The 16,832-nt window shown below is 37.9% G+C and overlaps 1 protein-coding gene across 1 annotated transcript in view; it reads right to left on the bottom strand.

Annotated features, from left to right (window-relative positions):
• Positions 1-16,832, bottom strand: part of TERT (telomerase reverse transcriptase) — a 30,885-nt gene that overhangs the window by 10,334 nt on the left and 3,719 nt on the right. Inside the window, exons 3-9 of the mRNA XM_071553547.1 lie at positions 14,182-14,377; positions 9,598-9,787; positions 8,121-8,303; positions 6,686-6,847; positions 6,231-6,326; positions 4,175-4,260; positions 1,663-1,776 (exon numbers count right to left, since the gene is read on the bottom strand). Coding sequence (XP_071409648.1) covers positions 1,663-1,776; positions 4,175-4,260; positions 6,231-6,326; positions 6,686-6,847; positions 8,121-8,303; positions 9,598-9,787; positions 14,182-14,377 — 1,027 coding nt within the window. The remainder of the gene's footprint in view (positions 1-1,662; positions 1,777-4,174; positions 4,261-6,230; positions 6,327-6,685; positions 6,848-8,120; positions 8,304-9,597; positions 9,788-14,181; positions 14,378-16,832) is intronic.

The following is a 16,832-nucleotide window of genomic DNA, read 5'->3' as shown; positions in this document are numbered from 1 at the left end:
TTTGTCGTACTCTTTAAAGCAAGAATGTGCTCATTTTAATTCACAAGATGATAGAGGTCAATACCATCTCCATACTGAGACTGGCGAAGAAATTATAGGTTCTGTTTCTTTCCCAAGTAGAAATGAAAAAAAAAAAAAGAAAGTAAAGGGACTGCCTACATGAAACGTGAAGCAATTTACTGCAAACAAGCTATCGCACAAGCAGCTGCCCTGGATGCAGGTTTGTACACTTTTCAAAGGCAGAATTTTCAGTATCTACAAGAGAAAGAAGAGGTGCAAGACCAGGTATACCAGATTCATTATGGGCTCCAAGGCTTTCTCTTAATTTACAATGTAACAACTTGTTTATGAGTGATAACTTGAATGTAAAAGACTATCCTCTACCATTGTAAAGGCTGGAATCTTCTTTTCCAACAGAATTAAGACCCCAAGCATGCCCATATTTTTCTGATAAATCCTGCCTAGCAGAACATAGAAGCTCTGGAGATGATCTTGTAAAGTCTCCTCTTCAAAGCAAGAGTATTATCATCACCATGATTACCTCAGCTGTGCCTTTGCCTAGTCAAGTCAATAGCCACATTATTCTTTTGACTTAAAGGACAAATGAAATTGTCAAAATCATTCAACAGTCACCCAAGCAACATTCTAAAATGTGCTCTATATAAAAGCAGCTGCTACACTACAGAGAGCATTCTTCTATATCAGTTTCATAAACAACACCCTTTGAAAGCAACAGAAAGCTGTTCAGACTCATCACAGCATCCTAAAGCCTATCAGAAGAATTCTTCTCCTTTCACAGGGAAATGTTCAAAATTCTGAGATTTTCCATTACCCAGTGAGCCTTCCATGAAGAGAAACCAGACATGCACAATTCTCAGTTTCTTTTTTAGGACAGAATTCACAGCAATGACAGGAAATGTCTGAACACAGACAGGTTTCAGGGTTCAGATCACACCTAAATCCCCTGACCTGGGATTCAGTTTTACCTCCGATTCATATGGAGGTAAAAAGGACAGCAAAATTTTGAGATAATAAAGAGGCACAACTCTTACCAGACTAGCTTTCTGTCAAGTTCCTAAGAAGCAAGCACATGCAAGGCACAAAGACTGAGAAGATATGTACCAAGAGTGATATTGGTAAAATTCAAACAAGAATCAACACCCCTCATGAAAAATCTGCAGTAAAGCTCTGTCCTTGATGAAACATTAAGATTTACAGACAGTGGATTGGAAAGACAACAGGCACAAGCCTGGAGTATCAGAGAGCCCATAACAAACATCCCTTCTTGTCTGAGGTCAAAAGACCACAGATGATGCGGGAATGGGTGTGGCAGAACCATAACCTTTTTAGATGTACAAAAGCAGTTTGTCAGACTCTTCACAACATCCCTAAATATGGTTCTCTTTTGTAAGAATAATTTTCCTTCCAAAGATATAAGAAAGATTCATTTCAGCATTTTTCTGCCTAATCTTATGACACAAGGAAATTGCCCCACAATATAACCACAGTGACACTGAAGCTGCAGAGATGTTTGTGTGCACCACACTCCTAATGAAGAGTTGGAAACCCTTGAAATTCAAATGAAATGTTGGAGTAAATGACTAACACATACATTACATATTATGCATTCCTGCAACAGAGCAGGGAACAAAGCATCCCTACCCATCCTGCTGCACTCCATGGAGCAATTTGTTTTCCATGTCTCCATAGCATAAGCTGCAAAGTAAGGTAGACAAAATGGAGCCCTGTGGAATTCCACAGGTCTGTAAGTAGTACCTAGTAAAGAATAAAAGAAAACAAAACATTAAAACATGCAACAAAATCATAATAGCTGTTGAATATTTTTTATTTCAAGAATAACGTATGTTTCAACAAGAAATATGTTGCATGTTTGCCAGTTAGATTTGCTTTTATTTGTTTGTTCTTTAGTCTAGGAATCTACACATGGATACAGAAGTTTTAAGTTAAACAGTGAAAAAACCCCACTAATACACATATTCCTTTTGTATTAACAAACTCCAGGAGACAACTGTCACATTAAACAAAGAAATTTGATAACTGATCTCAAATCACAAAGCCTCCTTCAGCTGCAGAGACAGCCTTCATTTGAGTTTTTTAATTCTTTGTTACATTTCACACAACTTCAAACAAAGCATTCTTGTACAAGAAACAGAGTGCACTGAGCAGATCTTTCAAACTATATTTATTTTTAATTACTGCTGAGGTATTTATCCTTTGTTTATACTTGCACAGCATGACCTGGACAAGAAAAATATTTTCACATGTTTTCAGTTTTGGTTTGTTTCTTTTGGTGGTTTTTTCCCCACCACAAATAAACACATTTTAATTTCTGATGGCGTAGCCCAATAGAGCACTTGATCTGGTTTTATACATCCCAACTACACTGCACATCACATTCATTTCCTCATTTAACTCCTCAGATATGAAGCTGTATTACTTCTATCTAGGAAAACCACTACATCCTGTGAAATGCTAACCTTTATTATTTGTAATTACAGTCAACCTCCACCCTGTCCCACTTGAAAAGTTCGCTGAAGTTGTCAGATGACATTTAGCAAAAAGTAAATCTTGATGTTTTTGTCATGGCTTCAAGGAACTCATACAGACATAGCAGAGGGAGGTTCATTAATACTCTACTTTGTTGCTTGTGTAAAGCCTCTAGTACCACACAGCTATAGTAAAGTATCAAATCTAGATATGCTACTGAAGACAAAGTTCTCTAGTTGTGGATTTTTCTATGCTGGCAGCAACAGAATGTGTATGCCTCGCAAACCCAAGGGAACTGTTTTCACAATACTTCTTTGAAGCAGTGAGATATTATAATGTCCATTTCAACATTACTACATGAATGACTTGGTGAAGCTGAACAGAATGAAATTATGCAACTGGACATCAGAGCCACAAACTACTTTTGAACACTGATCTTACATGTTTTGAGTCACGTGCAAATTCTCCTACCAGTAATTTTACTTTTTTTACAGGCTTTTGATAAACGAATCAAATGGTATTCAAAGACTTCTTCTAGGTCCCCAGATCAACAATCAGCACTTTTCTGAAAACATCAAGTGAATGTTGACTGTGATAGCTTTTTGAGAACCACCAGTTAAAGAGCCTATTTATTTACTCAACTTATTTGCAGTTCTGAGGGTTTTTTTGAACAAACGAGAATAAGCTACTTAAAAGGTGTAAATTCATTCCAGGACAACCAGTATTTTTTCAGCCATAGCTTGACTGAATTCAAGTAAGTGTGAAGCTGCCTTTGTCAGGATGTGCCTTCTCTAAAACCATTCAACTTCCATGAAACACACTGATGTTGGTTTAGCCATTATTAAAGTCATGTCGCATTACCATTCCCATGATCAGGTCAAAGAGAGTGTAGCATCCATGCTGGAAAAAATTCTAACTGCCCTTCTGCTTGTCTCCTTTGAAAGCCTTTCTCCCTCTCCCTCACTCAATCTTGTGAGATTAAGTCTTCTAAAATAAAGGTATTTTTTCAAGAACAAGAAGCTATTAATATACCTCACTCTGAATTTACAAATAAAGATCATGTAAATACTTGCTTTCTAGATATGGTACATATTTGCCACCTACAGGTCAAATGTAAATACCACATCAGTATTATCTCTACCAACAAGAAGAAATCTGTCACTATCCTCTGTAACAGCTGATTCTTAATTCTGGAGCTGCCAATAATTTTAACTCCTATTGCTATTGCCTTTCATTTTAATTGTAACTTGCCAAATAGCAAAACTGCACAGAAAAAGTTTAATTTTGTGCTATAGGAAAATGACTAACAAGGCTTCTGCAGCACTGCTTGGCTGTCACCTTTCTTTTTGTCACCACTACAGATTCCAACACTTTTAAGTATTTTCCTTTTGAATTCCACTTGCAGCTTTAAGAGGAGAAGGTTACACAGCTATGGAATAATGAGTTCTGAGCAAAGGCAAAATTTTCCATGTAGGAAAGAGAGATTTTTAGTATAAATATGATTCCAAACTCTTCATGCTTTTGGGGAGCTTAATTTCAAACATGAAATAAAAATCTTTAAATGACAGCTATCAAAAGTCCCCTGAATCAACTAAGAGTATCCTTAACAGTAAACAAACAAACCAACAAAGAATGCTATACAAATAACAACTACGTTCTTCTTTACCTGTTCCCAATCTCCAGGATGTTGTAATGTATTACTTGAAGAAAAAAATCAAACAGGCTGGCACTTGTCTCATTAAAAGTTAAGCTCTAGAAATGGGATGAAACAAAAGATTTGAAAATAAAAATACAGTTTAAACTTTGAAGATACACAGAAATCTTAAAGGAGGTGGACTGGAGCAGTTCAAACCCCTAAGTAAATGAAAAAACAAACCCTAAACCCAAGATGTGAATACACGTACTCAAAAGCTGCTCACATCCTGAAAATTAATTTTTTGTTGGTTATTGTTCTTTTGTTTTGCATTAGTGTACATTGAATATAACATCTAAACTCACTTTTTAGAGTGCTGGTATATTATATTGGATTACTATGTGTGAGATCTTGTTCTTTTGGGCAGTTTCTGTGCTCTAGGACAATTTCTATACCTGTTGTGGTTTTTAACATTTCCCAAGTCTAGATACACTCACTTGCCTGTTCTGCTGCAAAACACATACTTTGCCAGATATTACCATGCATGACTGTCCACCTAATATTTATGAAAGTTTTTGTGTTAAAAACTGTAATAAAAAGTCCATTTAGAACAGTTTAAATATATTTAGCAATGGCTTCATGCAAACAAAAGCAAAATTACTTCATACTTGCATAGATCAGACAGCAGACAAATGCAGTCAGCTTTGGACAGAGGCATGCAAGATCATGATTATTTGCATCAAAAAATAATGTGATGAACCTGTGGTGCAGACAGCTGGCCTGACATAATACTTTTCTCAAAATACTTTGGTCTTTTAAAATAGCAACACACAAATAGTTTTCAAATGTAAAATACTTTTAGGTAGAATGCTGCTGTTTATGCAGTATCTAGCATTGTTCTCTAAATCAGATGTACACTGGGAAAAAAAGAACAAAACAAAAGGTACTTATACATCATTAGAGATCCAGCTAGTTTCTTTTTCATCCATGTATTCATTAGGTTTTCAGCTTTTTGTAGGATCTTGGAATTGTACACCAGCCACACTGTATATTGTACTCCTATGTCCACAGACACACAAGATCATTCTACTTGTGCGTTAGAAATTACCTTATGTCAAACTTGTCATTTTCCACTGGCTGGTTTAGAAAAGAAAAATTTAAAGGGGAATTATTAGCCTGTGAGAAAATACCTGTCTGGTCATCTGATGCTTAAGTGATCCTGTAGGTTGCTATTATGGAACACCCCAACTCCAAGCAATAAAATGCATTAAGAAACTGACTGAGCATTTCATCTCCTTCTATGCCTTTCTCTGTTGTGCTCCTTGCACAGAAGGAGGTCTTAGGAACAAACATTTGCATCACAAGAACTAAACCAGAAGGATGCTTCCTTCTTGCAAACAAGCATCAGTTGGAGTAAATTTAAAATACATGTAATTTTTAACTTTAATTCACTGAAAGTGAGAAATCTCTTTAAACAAAAACCATAGGAGTTGATCTTATTTTGTGTTGCATTTAACTGCTCTAAGGTAGAGTTCATTCTTCTCAATCGTGGCAAGGAATCCTTAAAATAAGCATTTTTTATAAGGCATAAAATAAGCTCTTATAAAAAAAAGTCATCTTTCTACTCTGTGCAGTTTGCTATTCAAGATGCCACATCCTTGGCTACTTAGCTTGTAATACATTTTGCTCATTCTTACTTCTGTATGTTTTGGAGACAGTTAAGTGTTGAAGCCCTTCTTTATCAGACAGTTAATTTCTCACTTGAAAACTATTACAAGAAACAATGAAGTCAGGAAAAAGAAAACACTGGTTAAAATGAAAGTTTGAGACAACTATGAGAGAATCTGGGAGAAGTCTAAAAGGACATTTTCTCATACTTCTTGCCTGGTGCGCTCCTCCCACTGAACACTCAGAGCCTGTTACAAACATCGAAGAAGACATAACAAGCCTTTCTACATAAGGTGCTGGGTAACTAGAAGGGAAAGGGTGTCACCACATAATATGTGCATTCAATTAAAAATCCCCCACTTCCTTTATAGTTCTTCTGTAGCTTTCTTTTTCAGTTGAAAAGAAACCCCACAATACTTACCTGTTCAACTATTATTGCATTGTGCAATGAGTCACTCTCCTGAAGGTGGGACACAAACTGCATCATGTCTGGCATAAAATCTTTGAAAGTAGAAACCTGTATATATGTGTAAATTGTAAAGAAATAAACAACAAAAGCAATAGAAAACTCAGTAACAGACTTTTTTATTCAGTGAAGGTCAAAGGGCGTTATTTTAAACCGACAATTCTACTGTTAAAAAGAAATGCCTCCCTAAAAAATCTCTATTTTCAAAACACCTTATGTTTACTCTTACTAAGAATGAGCAAAAACTTTAAAAAGTACAAAGAAGCTTTTCTGCTTCTGGAAAATACCAAACACTATTGAAGAAAGGGTTTATGAAGTAATTCAATTTGTGACTAAAAAAAGCTGTAAATAAAAACGTCCCTTGGACCAAAATATATTTAGAGCAAAGAGAAGAAATCAGCAAGTCATACATGTCTCCTATAGACCTTCCTGGCTTTTCCACTTGTGGTAACCATAATGACTGCATAGCGCCGTATGCAGTAGACAGTTCTTTTTTCAGGCTTTAAGACCTGTGAAATCACTTCCACAAGTTTCTCGTGAGGAATGCTGTCATACGCTCTGGACACATCAGCCTGAAAGAGAAGAAATATCTTCCATTATGTATTCATCAGTGTCACTGTAAACATTGTGGCAGTACAAAAAATACTGTTGTAGTACGTAAGCAAGGCTGAAGGATAAATCATACAGCAGTGAAATTTTTGCATAGTTTTGTCCAAATTTGTGACAAAACAAACTCATTGCTAATCTGAAAAACCCCTCCCCGCTCATCAGTAAGTATTCCCTTATAAGGAATATCCAAACCATCAGTTTTAGCTTAATTCTTGTTATTAACAGAAGATGATACCATATGCAACTTAAATCAAACACTGAACCTCCTCATTCATTTAAAGTAATTGCTGATGTTTTGATACGTTTAAATATTTTAATAAACTTTCCTTGCCATATGATCATGGAGGTGACATGACATCTTAGACTTTTGGAAAGCTGCAAATCTATATATTTTACCTTTCCTAAACCTCACATTGCAATCCTACCTCTCCTTGCATTTGTCACAGTCAAAATTGAAACCCTTCTGAAGAAGCAACAATCTTAGTATAATTATGTCAATGATATGATTCTTTGGCTGAAAGGACAGGATGACAATGAATATATGAGAGACAACAGAGTCATCCCACTGTAATATAGAATATCTGCATAATTTACATACTCTGCATACACTGCCACAATTCAAAGCTATGAATTGAACTCAAATACAGAATGTTGCCTGCCAGACATAACCAAAAAACAAAAGGGAGAGGAAAAAATTCCTTCAAACAGCGGGATAAGACAAGCACTCATTTTTTCAAAGTGGGAGAAGAAACTTACAGGAAAAAACACCAGAAGCCAAGTGTTCAACAGAAAGTAATGATACTAAGATAGAAGAGACCAGTTTTTTAAAAGATGCTGAATTTATCCAAAAGCATATAGCAAGTTTTTTCTGGTTTTCATTTGGGAACATGGCTTGAGAAGTATATCTGAGCTTATATCTTTGTCCCATTGTTATACCCAAGTAAATGTAACTGCAAAAATCCAGTGCATGTACAGAGCAAGAGCTTCTACATGATGGAAAGACAGATGGAAAAATACCCAGGTAGAGGAAATGTTACTGCAGGAACACCCATTCACAAAACCCAACTAATCACCCACACCAAAAACACAACCATGGCCTGTGTTAGGTATGCCCAAAAGTTTATTTTGAAAAAATCACATAATTATGCACTCGGATCACAGCTATTACAGCTATAAAAGTATCTGCACAAGCTGGTTTTGAAAAGCTAGTTTGAATATGCAATTAAAAATACACACCTTTACACAGTAGAAATGAGGAATTTCACCACCAGAGTCAAGAACCTTCGTAACAAACTGCTTCCACTTCTCGTAGGTATCATCTTTCCCAAACACAGAAGAGCCTATAAAACTGGGGTTTATAGTCCGTTCATAATCTAACACACTAAATAGGTTTTTTAGTTGAGTGTCGTAATGACGCATCTAAAGAGACCAAAGAGAATCAAATTATGTTGAAACATATTAAATTCTGTGAAATAAATTTCACATTTGGACGAACTTTGAGATTACGTTTATGTATTTTCTATATTATTTTGGTCAACAGAAGCTTTCAGAAAGCCTGAATATCACTGCAGTAACTACTTGGAAGTGACAAAAAAGCCTTGGAGTTTTTTCTTTTTTTGGTACAGTTAAATCCTATGGAAAATGTTTTTGTTTCTGTACTTGACTCTTGGAAATCAAGGTTCAACAGTTACAGAGATGATGAGATAAACGCCAGCAAATACTGCCACCGATCTGAAGGTACCTTCTTAAAAATAATTCATTCTCTCTGCTGGAGATAATGACTGCAACAAGAATAGCAAAAAGAACACATGCCCTGAGACTCTATGCTAACTCCAGATGCACCACTATCTGAGCCTCTGGAAGTACTTTATACAGGTACAATAGCAAAGATTCAACCCTCAGCTATGGAGAGAGTGAAGTCATGCAAATCAATTAGCTCTGTAAATGCCATAGTATGAAATACTATGTGAAATAACACTTCACACTTCAAAACAGCTTTTAGCTGATGCTCTGCTTCATCTGGTTTGGGATCACATGCTGAACAGTAAGTGCTAAGAAGCCATGACCTCTCACTCATTTGGGAAACATTCAACCTTGTACACTAAATGAGACTCAGCCTTAAGGAAAAACAATTAATGGAGTCATGCAAGACAATGAAACTGGATTCCCCCTATGTCTTGTGGTTAACTGCCCAGTTAAACAGATTATTCCCTGTACTGAATGTTCTGTCCCTGTTCCCAATGGGAGTTATTCATAACTTCCTTCCTATCTCTCTACTGTGCTCGATCCAGGTTCCTTGGCCTTCTTAGACCTTCTTCTGTAACACACCCAGTTCACCACTGTTTGTCTCTCTGGGTTGATCTGGCTCCACAGACAACCAGCCAATTAACATGCACAATCAGAACTGAGGTAAATCCCAGCAGGCCAGATTCCTCCATCCCAAACAAAAGGATTAATTGAAAAGCCATGCCATTCTGTTAGGCTCATTTCCTTAAGACAGGCTTGCAAACAGAAATATGCGATTCTGGAACTGAAGGGTAATGGTAACTAACCATTGGGAAGGGAGAAGCTAAGCTGTAACAGACCCACTCAGTCATTCTGATTAGAATATTCCAGTTTACCATGTCAAAACTAGTTTTATGTAACAAAAATTATAACTCAGTTTATTAGTTGCCTACATCAAATGCATGTAAAACAATAAAGAAATAAAAACCTTCTTTGCTCTGCTCTGCCTGCTCAGTGTTTGTGCTTGAGCAATGCCCTTCACTTTTACTATGGGTCTTAGCCCATCTTTTTTGGGAATAAACCGGAGCTTTGATGCCACAGGAATGATTTTTTTTTGATGGAAAGCTTCAATCTCCTCTGAAGACAAAGGCCGCAGACGTACTTTGGCAAAATGGCTTCTGAAACACAAACGCACACTTAGCGTAAGCCATAGGAAAGGCACCACGTTAAACATGTGTCTTTATGACAACTGAAGTCAAATATTTTTCTAAGGTAATACAAATATCTGCAGAAAGTGACATGGAAATCCAAGTTTCAGAACAATTCCACAGCATCTTAATGACAATGTAACACAATAAGAAGACACATTTCTACTTCATCCAAATAAAACTGTCTCTCAATTAACACAAAATTTAAGCACAGATTAACTGGATACACGTGAACATTATAAAATATGTTTCATGCGAGATACAGGATGGTTTCAGAAGTTTGAAATACATTAACACAGTTGCATAGAAGCTTCTGAAAATTATGTTAAGAAAGCTCCAGGGAAGGACTTACACACTGTAATGGGCTGTTTTACTCCCAACATTTAGGGGACCTACTACTTACTGAAAGTTACAGTTAACTGAGATTCTATGATACAAATACAACATAAGGGCATTTAGGTATCAAAGACTGATCTGATGAACAGGTGGTCAGGTGAAGTGAACAGCTGAAAATAATGAAAAACCAAAAGGCTCCCAAAGCAGAGGTTCTGGGCTTTTTGAGTTCATCTTACCAGGAAATGTGTTTCCCCCTCAGGATCTACAGTTCAGGGTAGCTTACCCAAATCAATACTTTCACATACAATGAGTTAGGAAAACAAAGTTGAGGAAAAGCTCTTGCTTCTACTTAAGATGCACTGTTAAAGTACCCTACCTGCAACATAAAAGACTTGGATCAATCTCCTGCACTGCTTGTACTGTTCAGGAGGGCAAAATATGCCACTCCAAAAAGCTCTACAGTCCAGTGGTTATGATACTCCCCTAGGAATTGAAGCTAAGCAATTTAAGTCCCTGCAAAAGAAGGGACATGAATCTAAACTTGCATGAAGACTTCTCACATCCCACACCAGGATGGTTACCAAAAGGACAATACACCACCAGAAAAGGCAGCCGGTGGATAGTGGAAACCTGGAAACATGCACCTGGGACACACCCAAGAAGGCAAGTAAGCAGGTAAGACAGGCACACAAACACTTTGTATATAGAATCATAGAATCGATTAGGTTGGAAAGACCTCCAAGATCATCAAGTCCAACCCTTGGTCCAACTCTAGCCTATTTACTAGATCATGGCACTCAGTGCCATGTCCAATCTGCGTTTAAAAATCTCTAGGGATGGTGAATCCACCACCTCTCTGGGCAGCCCATTCCAATGCCTGATTACTCTCTCTGTATGCCAACACAACTCACATACAAGATAATAATCCAGCTGCTTGGGACTGTTGGGATCTGAGGGATACAGTGCATGACACCTGGAAAGTACAGTGGTATCCAGGGCTAGCAAGTTCAGCTATTACTGAGGAAGAGTTTTGTGGATTTATATTCCAACTTTGGAAGTAAATTCCTGGTACAGCTTCTGCCCCAAGTAAAGCAGAAAGGATCGGAGATTGCTTCTCCACAGATAAAGATCACTATTACAGAATTACATTATTTCCTGAACACATGAAACTTCATCATCTACTACAGTATTAGGCAGATCACCAAGACAAACCAAGTCACTCCAGTTCAAGAGAAAAAAACCTGATGAACAAATCTCCACTCCTTTACAGCTCACACTGAAAAGTGAAGAAAAAACCCCACAACCAACCTCAATCACTATACAAAAAACCAAAACAAACTTCCTCTGAAACTGAAGACAAAGGCCAGTTATTGGCAGATCTTCACTACTACCTCTGGCCAGCGGTAAAACCGGACAGCATTTTGCCTGCAGCAACATTCATTGCTTATTTCACAGCATCTATAGCTGTTCTAATGATTTTGAATGTGTGCTAATCTACCAGCCACTGAACCGTGCTGCTTTCACTGGCTCACTCACAAGGCTGTTAAGCACTGGAACTTGGAGGAAGTTGAGTGGATGGTCCTGCTGTCTTTTGACATCTCACTGCAATCTGATGGGAGGAGATTCAGAATTTCTGCAGCATTTTTAATTCTCAGCAGCCACTGTATATGACAAAGGCAGGGAGGGCATAAGCCTTAAAACATGTGCTATTACCACAGCACTGGGCACATTATTTTTAAAACATAATTTTACATTCTGCAGGCCATGTAACTTGAAGCAACTGTATCAAGAAATATTGATTTTTTTTTCTTGGTAAATACTGTTCCTAATTTGGTGTATGAAATTTGGTAGGGCTTCAGAAATCTACACGAAGTTGTCTGTGTGCAATGAGCAGCACACTCACATTTCCACCAAGGACAGAGACCCAAGGCCCCACTCAGAACCGTGGTCAGTATCCTTGAGGGCTTCTGCACAGGGTGATTATTCATACAGACAGTCCTTCAGGAGGAGCATTTACTCCCTAATGACAACACAGTGAAAGGATAAGCTCACAAGTAAGGTTGGGTACACTCAGCCCATGCCTGTTTCATCCTCTTCCAAAGGAGGATGCAGAAGAAATGGAATCAGTAGTTACAAATGCCTTCCTGCAAAGCAGCTTAAAGCAATTGCCTTGAGCAGCTCCAGCTGAGAAGAACCAGAACAATCCCAGAACAGCCATTAGTGAAAAAGCGAGGCCACATATACTCTTTCTCTAGGGAAGATAGAAGAGGCTCAACAGCCTTTGGCACTGAGTGGCCAAGAGTGCTTGAAAACACTGGCTAGTTAAGAGAGGACAGTGCTTGGACAGTCTCAAAATGGCCAAGGCAGCCCCAAACACCTATTTCCCAGTATCTGTAAACCCCAATTTCTCTCCTCCCATGTGAAGTAGGCAGCTGACCACGTGTATGAATGCAGTGAGCTGGACCACGGGCAGACCTCACATTACATGACACACTCAAAACAGCAGAGCTGAAAGCCCTGCCCCTGTCAGTGAAGCTTAAGTGCAGCTGTTGGGATCAAAGTAAAAGTCCTTATAAACTATGTACCCTGTAGCCAACAGCAAACATCCTGCTCTTAGAACACGCCTTTGGCAAGCATGCAGTAGTACTTCCTTGGGATGTTTCTCCAACCTCCAGTAATCTGCAGTTCAGGGACTTGCCAAGCCAAAGGTGAGAAGGGGCTTCCTGCATGGTGGGGAAATGTGTGGGGAGGAAATCAGAAGAAACAAGATGAGCCTAGATTAGAGTCTTTTGAGTTCAAAGCCTCTTGTCCTTACACATTGGGTTTTCCTAGGAAACAGGGAAAAGGGACAAAAGAGCTAAACCCCAAGTTATTTGTTTTCTTTTAATCACATACCCCACTAAAAACAGCAGTTTTTCTACTATGTAGAAGTCAGTATTAGATGATACTTCATGCCACAAAGTAGCCTTTAAGTGCATTAAAACTGCATAAAACACTACCTGCAACAATAGAGCTGTTCATTTGAAGACTAGACAAACAGAATGTGTGGGACTGAAAATTACATTCTACTGCTACTCCTATTTAAAGTGCATATTCTGTGCTACAACTGCAAACAAGATTGAGGCCCTATTAAGTGCAAACACATTGCAAGGAGCTGCACTTGAGATACCACTGTTGAAATTGGAGAGCTGTGGGGCAGGAGGAGAAAAAAAATCACACATGGAACATTGTAGACCAACAGACCACTGTGAAAGCAAAACGTTCACCACATAAACCAGCCAGTAAAACATAACACATTAAGCATGCTCATTTTTCAGTTCCAAAGCTCTCTCAGACACCAACACCCTATAACGAAAACCTGAAAGATGTGGACTATGGAGGTGGATGCACAAGTCTGTTAATTAAAGTTGCCTTCAGGTACTTCCTATTTTCTCACTTAATTGCTTGAATGACCACACTTGAATACATGCATGCATTTTTAAGACCAAAAAACCAGCATGGAATTCCACAGCTGCACTAAAACAGAAGCTGCAGCTTCTAAATCCCTTTAAAAAAACACACCCAAACCCCACAAGGCTACTGTCTGAATTTCATGAATAGAGTATTACAGGATTTCAGCAGAAGTTTGGTTTTGTTGTTTTTAAAATAAAGCAGCTGAAGCATATTAAGTATTTTTAACATTAACTTTCACAAGGTTACCTTGGGATGCTATCACTATGCTTTATACATTGCTAAAAGGTCTAAAAAATTGACTTAACTAAAGCAAAATCCTCTTCATAACGGATTTTATTATTGCAAATGTTTCTCCTACCTAAAAATTCTAAATTTGCATCAGTTTTCCCACACAAAATATTTCTGAAGTTACAAACTGTGCAGGCTACAATCACAGGCTGAAGTTTCTTTTGGGAAATTGAGCAAATAAAAGGAGGATACATGGGCAAAAAATTAAAGCAGAAATATAACTTTACATTGCAAAGCACAGTATTTCCACATATTCCATTAATGCTTAATCAGTTTTCTCATGTTACCTAATTCCAATGTTCTGTAACTTGCCCCAAATAAACTTTCGGTAGTAGAAAAGCATATTTTTCTGGAACATGGTCTCGGTGACGTAGAAGAACGATCTGAGCAACTCAACAACATAGGTAGCCATCAGCCAGAACAGGAATTTGGCCAGGAGTTCTTCACGGAAACAATGCTCATCGGCAGGAACAAAGTGATCCCCTTCAATAAACAATTCAAAGGTAGTTATAGTAACTATCAACTCTTTGTGTGAGCAAAGAAACAGAACACACAGACAAAAAACCCACAGACAAGGTTATTTTCTTAGCCTGAGGTCAGTCGAAAGAAAAGAAGCAATTACACAGATGCCACTCCAAATTTGCACTGGCATTAAGTGACATGACTGTCATAAGCTCACAGTACACAGAAACTAATGTGCAGTGACAAACTTACATAGATGATACAAACATGCCATTAGTAGTCCAAAGTCTTGCTTTCTACCCCCAACATTGATTGTGCAAGATCTTTAACACACAATGGTGGGATTATTGTAAAAGGAAACATAAAATGAACAAATCTACTACAATGTAAAACTTAAAAAAAAAAAGCAAGACTGAAAATACTTGGGCAGATTGTAAAAAAAAAGAAAAAAGTTAAACTGGGATGATTTGGGGATGAGAATGATAATCAGATTTCCCAATTCCCTGAAAATTAATTTCAGGGTTAGGCTTTATTTCAGACATTCTATGTAAAACTTATTTCTGCAGTCCAAGAAAATATTCCAATCACCATAAGTCCATCAGCACTTTCAATATTTAGAAGAGAGAATAATAATGAACACAGAACATTCCTAACTACTGTTAAGGCCACACTGATCTGTAATGATGTCTAAATATGGATGAGCAGGGAATAAAATCCTGGCAAATAATTTTTTGCCAACTTCCAATCATAATTTTTCTAATTAAATTTAGTGAGTAGAATTCAACAAAAGACAAGAGGATATTTAAAGAAACTGTACAGAAATACCAGCTTAGCTGCATAGCACAAACCGTGATTATGGCACAAATGGGTTAAAGACAGCTTATTTTGACATAACAGAGCTGAAGCTTAACAGTGAAACTTATAAAATGGAAATTAATTTCCAGTTCTCTACCTTGTTTAGTTTTTGTGTGCTCCAGGGCAGAGACATTTTCATGTATTTACAGCACCTAAGAAACAACTACCATAAAGAGTGTTCACTTCAACAGAAGCCAAGCAACACCAATGAAAAAATCCTGTGGCTGTTAGAAAACTCTGACCAGTTGCAGTGTGCAGTTGTAATATGCAAATTAAATCAGGATGTTGATAAGCAACTGTTCTGGAACTAGATTATTTGCTTAGTTCTTGGCACCAGATGTAAATGAACCACAATTCAGGGAACTGACACAAAACTACTATGTTTGGAGGAAATAAGCCCCAGCTACAGTGCAGCAAAGCAAATAAAACCCCGTAAATAAACTTCAAGCACAAGGGAGTATTTTCATGAAAACTAAGCCCATGTATTGCTTTAGCTGTAATATGCCCAGTGAACAAAAGGGTGTTACAGAGGTAAGCTGTTCCTAATTACTATGAACCAAATGCATATTTTAGAGTAAAATCTTTTAAACTATTTAATTCCTTAGCATTTTGAAAAGCGTGCTTTTGAGCCATAGGTTCTGAATCAAGAAACAGTATATTTCCAAGAATTAAGTTTCTTATGAAAGTGTAACCTCTCCTACTTTTGACATCAGTTCTCAAACAGCAGACTTTTAAATTTGCCTCTGACACTACAAAGAACCTGTAGTAATTTCATGATTTATTGCACCTTTTAACAAAGGAACACCATTTTCAGCTCACATTACTGTAGAAGCCAAGTACAATACCAGCTAAGAACACTGCAAACATACCAGTCAAGGAAGTGCAATCCACTTGAAGAACTGAAGCACAGGAAAATGAAACCATGCATTAGATCCTACCACAGAATCAAGGCTTCAGCCTAGATTTAAATCCTAGGATAGTGTCTGAAGAACAAACTTCAAAGAAGCAAGATTTACCTGTCACCTGAAAAGAGGACTGAACAGAAATGGATTGCTACAGAATCTGGAGCACTCAGGTGATGCCCTCATGAAAGCTTTTAGTCAGGGACCATTCACTCTGGTGACTTCCACATCACCAAGCACCCAGCCTGAAGGAGGGCTCACTAAGGGTCTCTTTATCCCGGAGAAGGGCTCTAGAAAGCTGACAGATGATGACAGCCCTTTTTACAAGGGCACACAGTGATAGGAAAAGGGGCAATGGTTTTAAACAGAAAAAGAACAAGTTTTGATTAGATGTTAGGGATAAATTCAAGGTGAGGGTGGTGAAACATGGGAACAGGTTGTTCAGAGAAGTTGTAGATGTCCCACCCCTGGAACAGTTCAAGGCCAGGTTGGATGGGTGGAAGGTGCCCCTGCCAACGGCAGGGGGTTTGGAATTAGATGAACTTTAAGGTCCCTGCCAACCCAAACCATTCTATGATTCTGTGGTGGGTAACCCCTGTATTGAATGATTCCCATACTCACATCTTTCTCACAGGGTTGATGTGAGGGAGTAAAAACCCTGTGCTTTTCCCCTCCCATAGCAAAGAAACACATGCCACTGCATGTTGATTTGCTTTCAG

This window comes from Pithys albifrons, chromosome 4, assembly GCF_047495875.1.
Source record: "Pithys albifrons albifrons isolate INPA30051 chromosome 4, PitAlb_v1, whole genome shotgun sequence".
In the NCBI taxonomy this organism is placed as follows: domain Eukaryota; kingdom Metazoa; phylum Chordata; class Aves; order Passeriformes; family Thamnophilidae; genus Pithys; species Pithys albifrons.
Note: the sequence above shows the minus strand (reverse complement) of the source record. Positions and strands in the feature narration are given on the sequence as shown.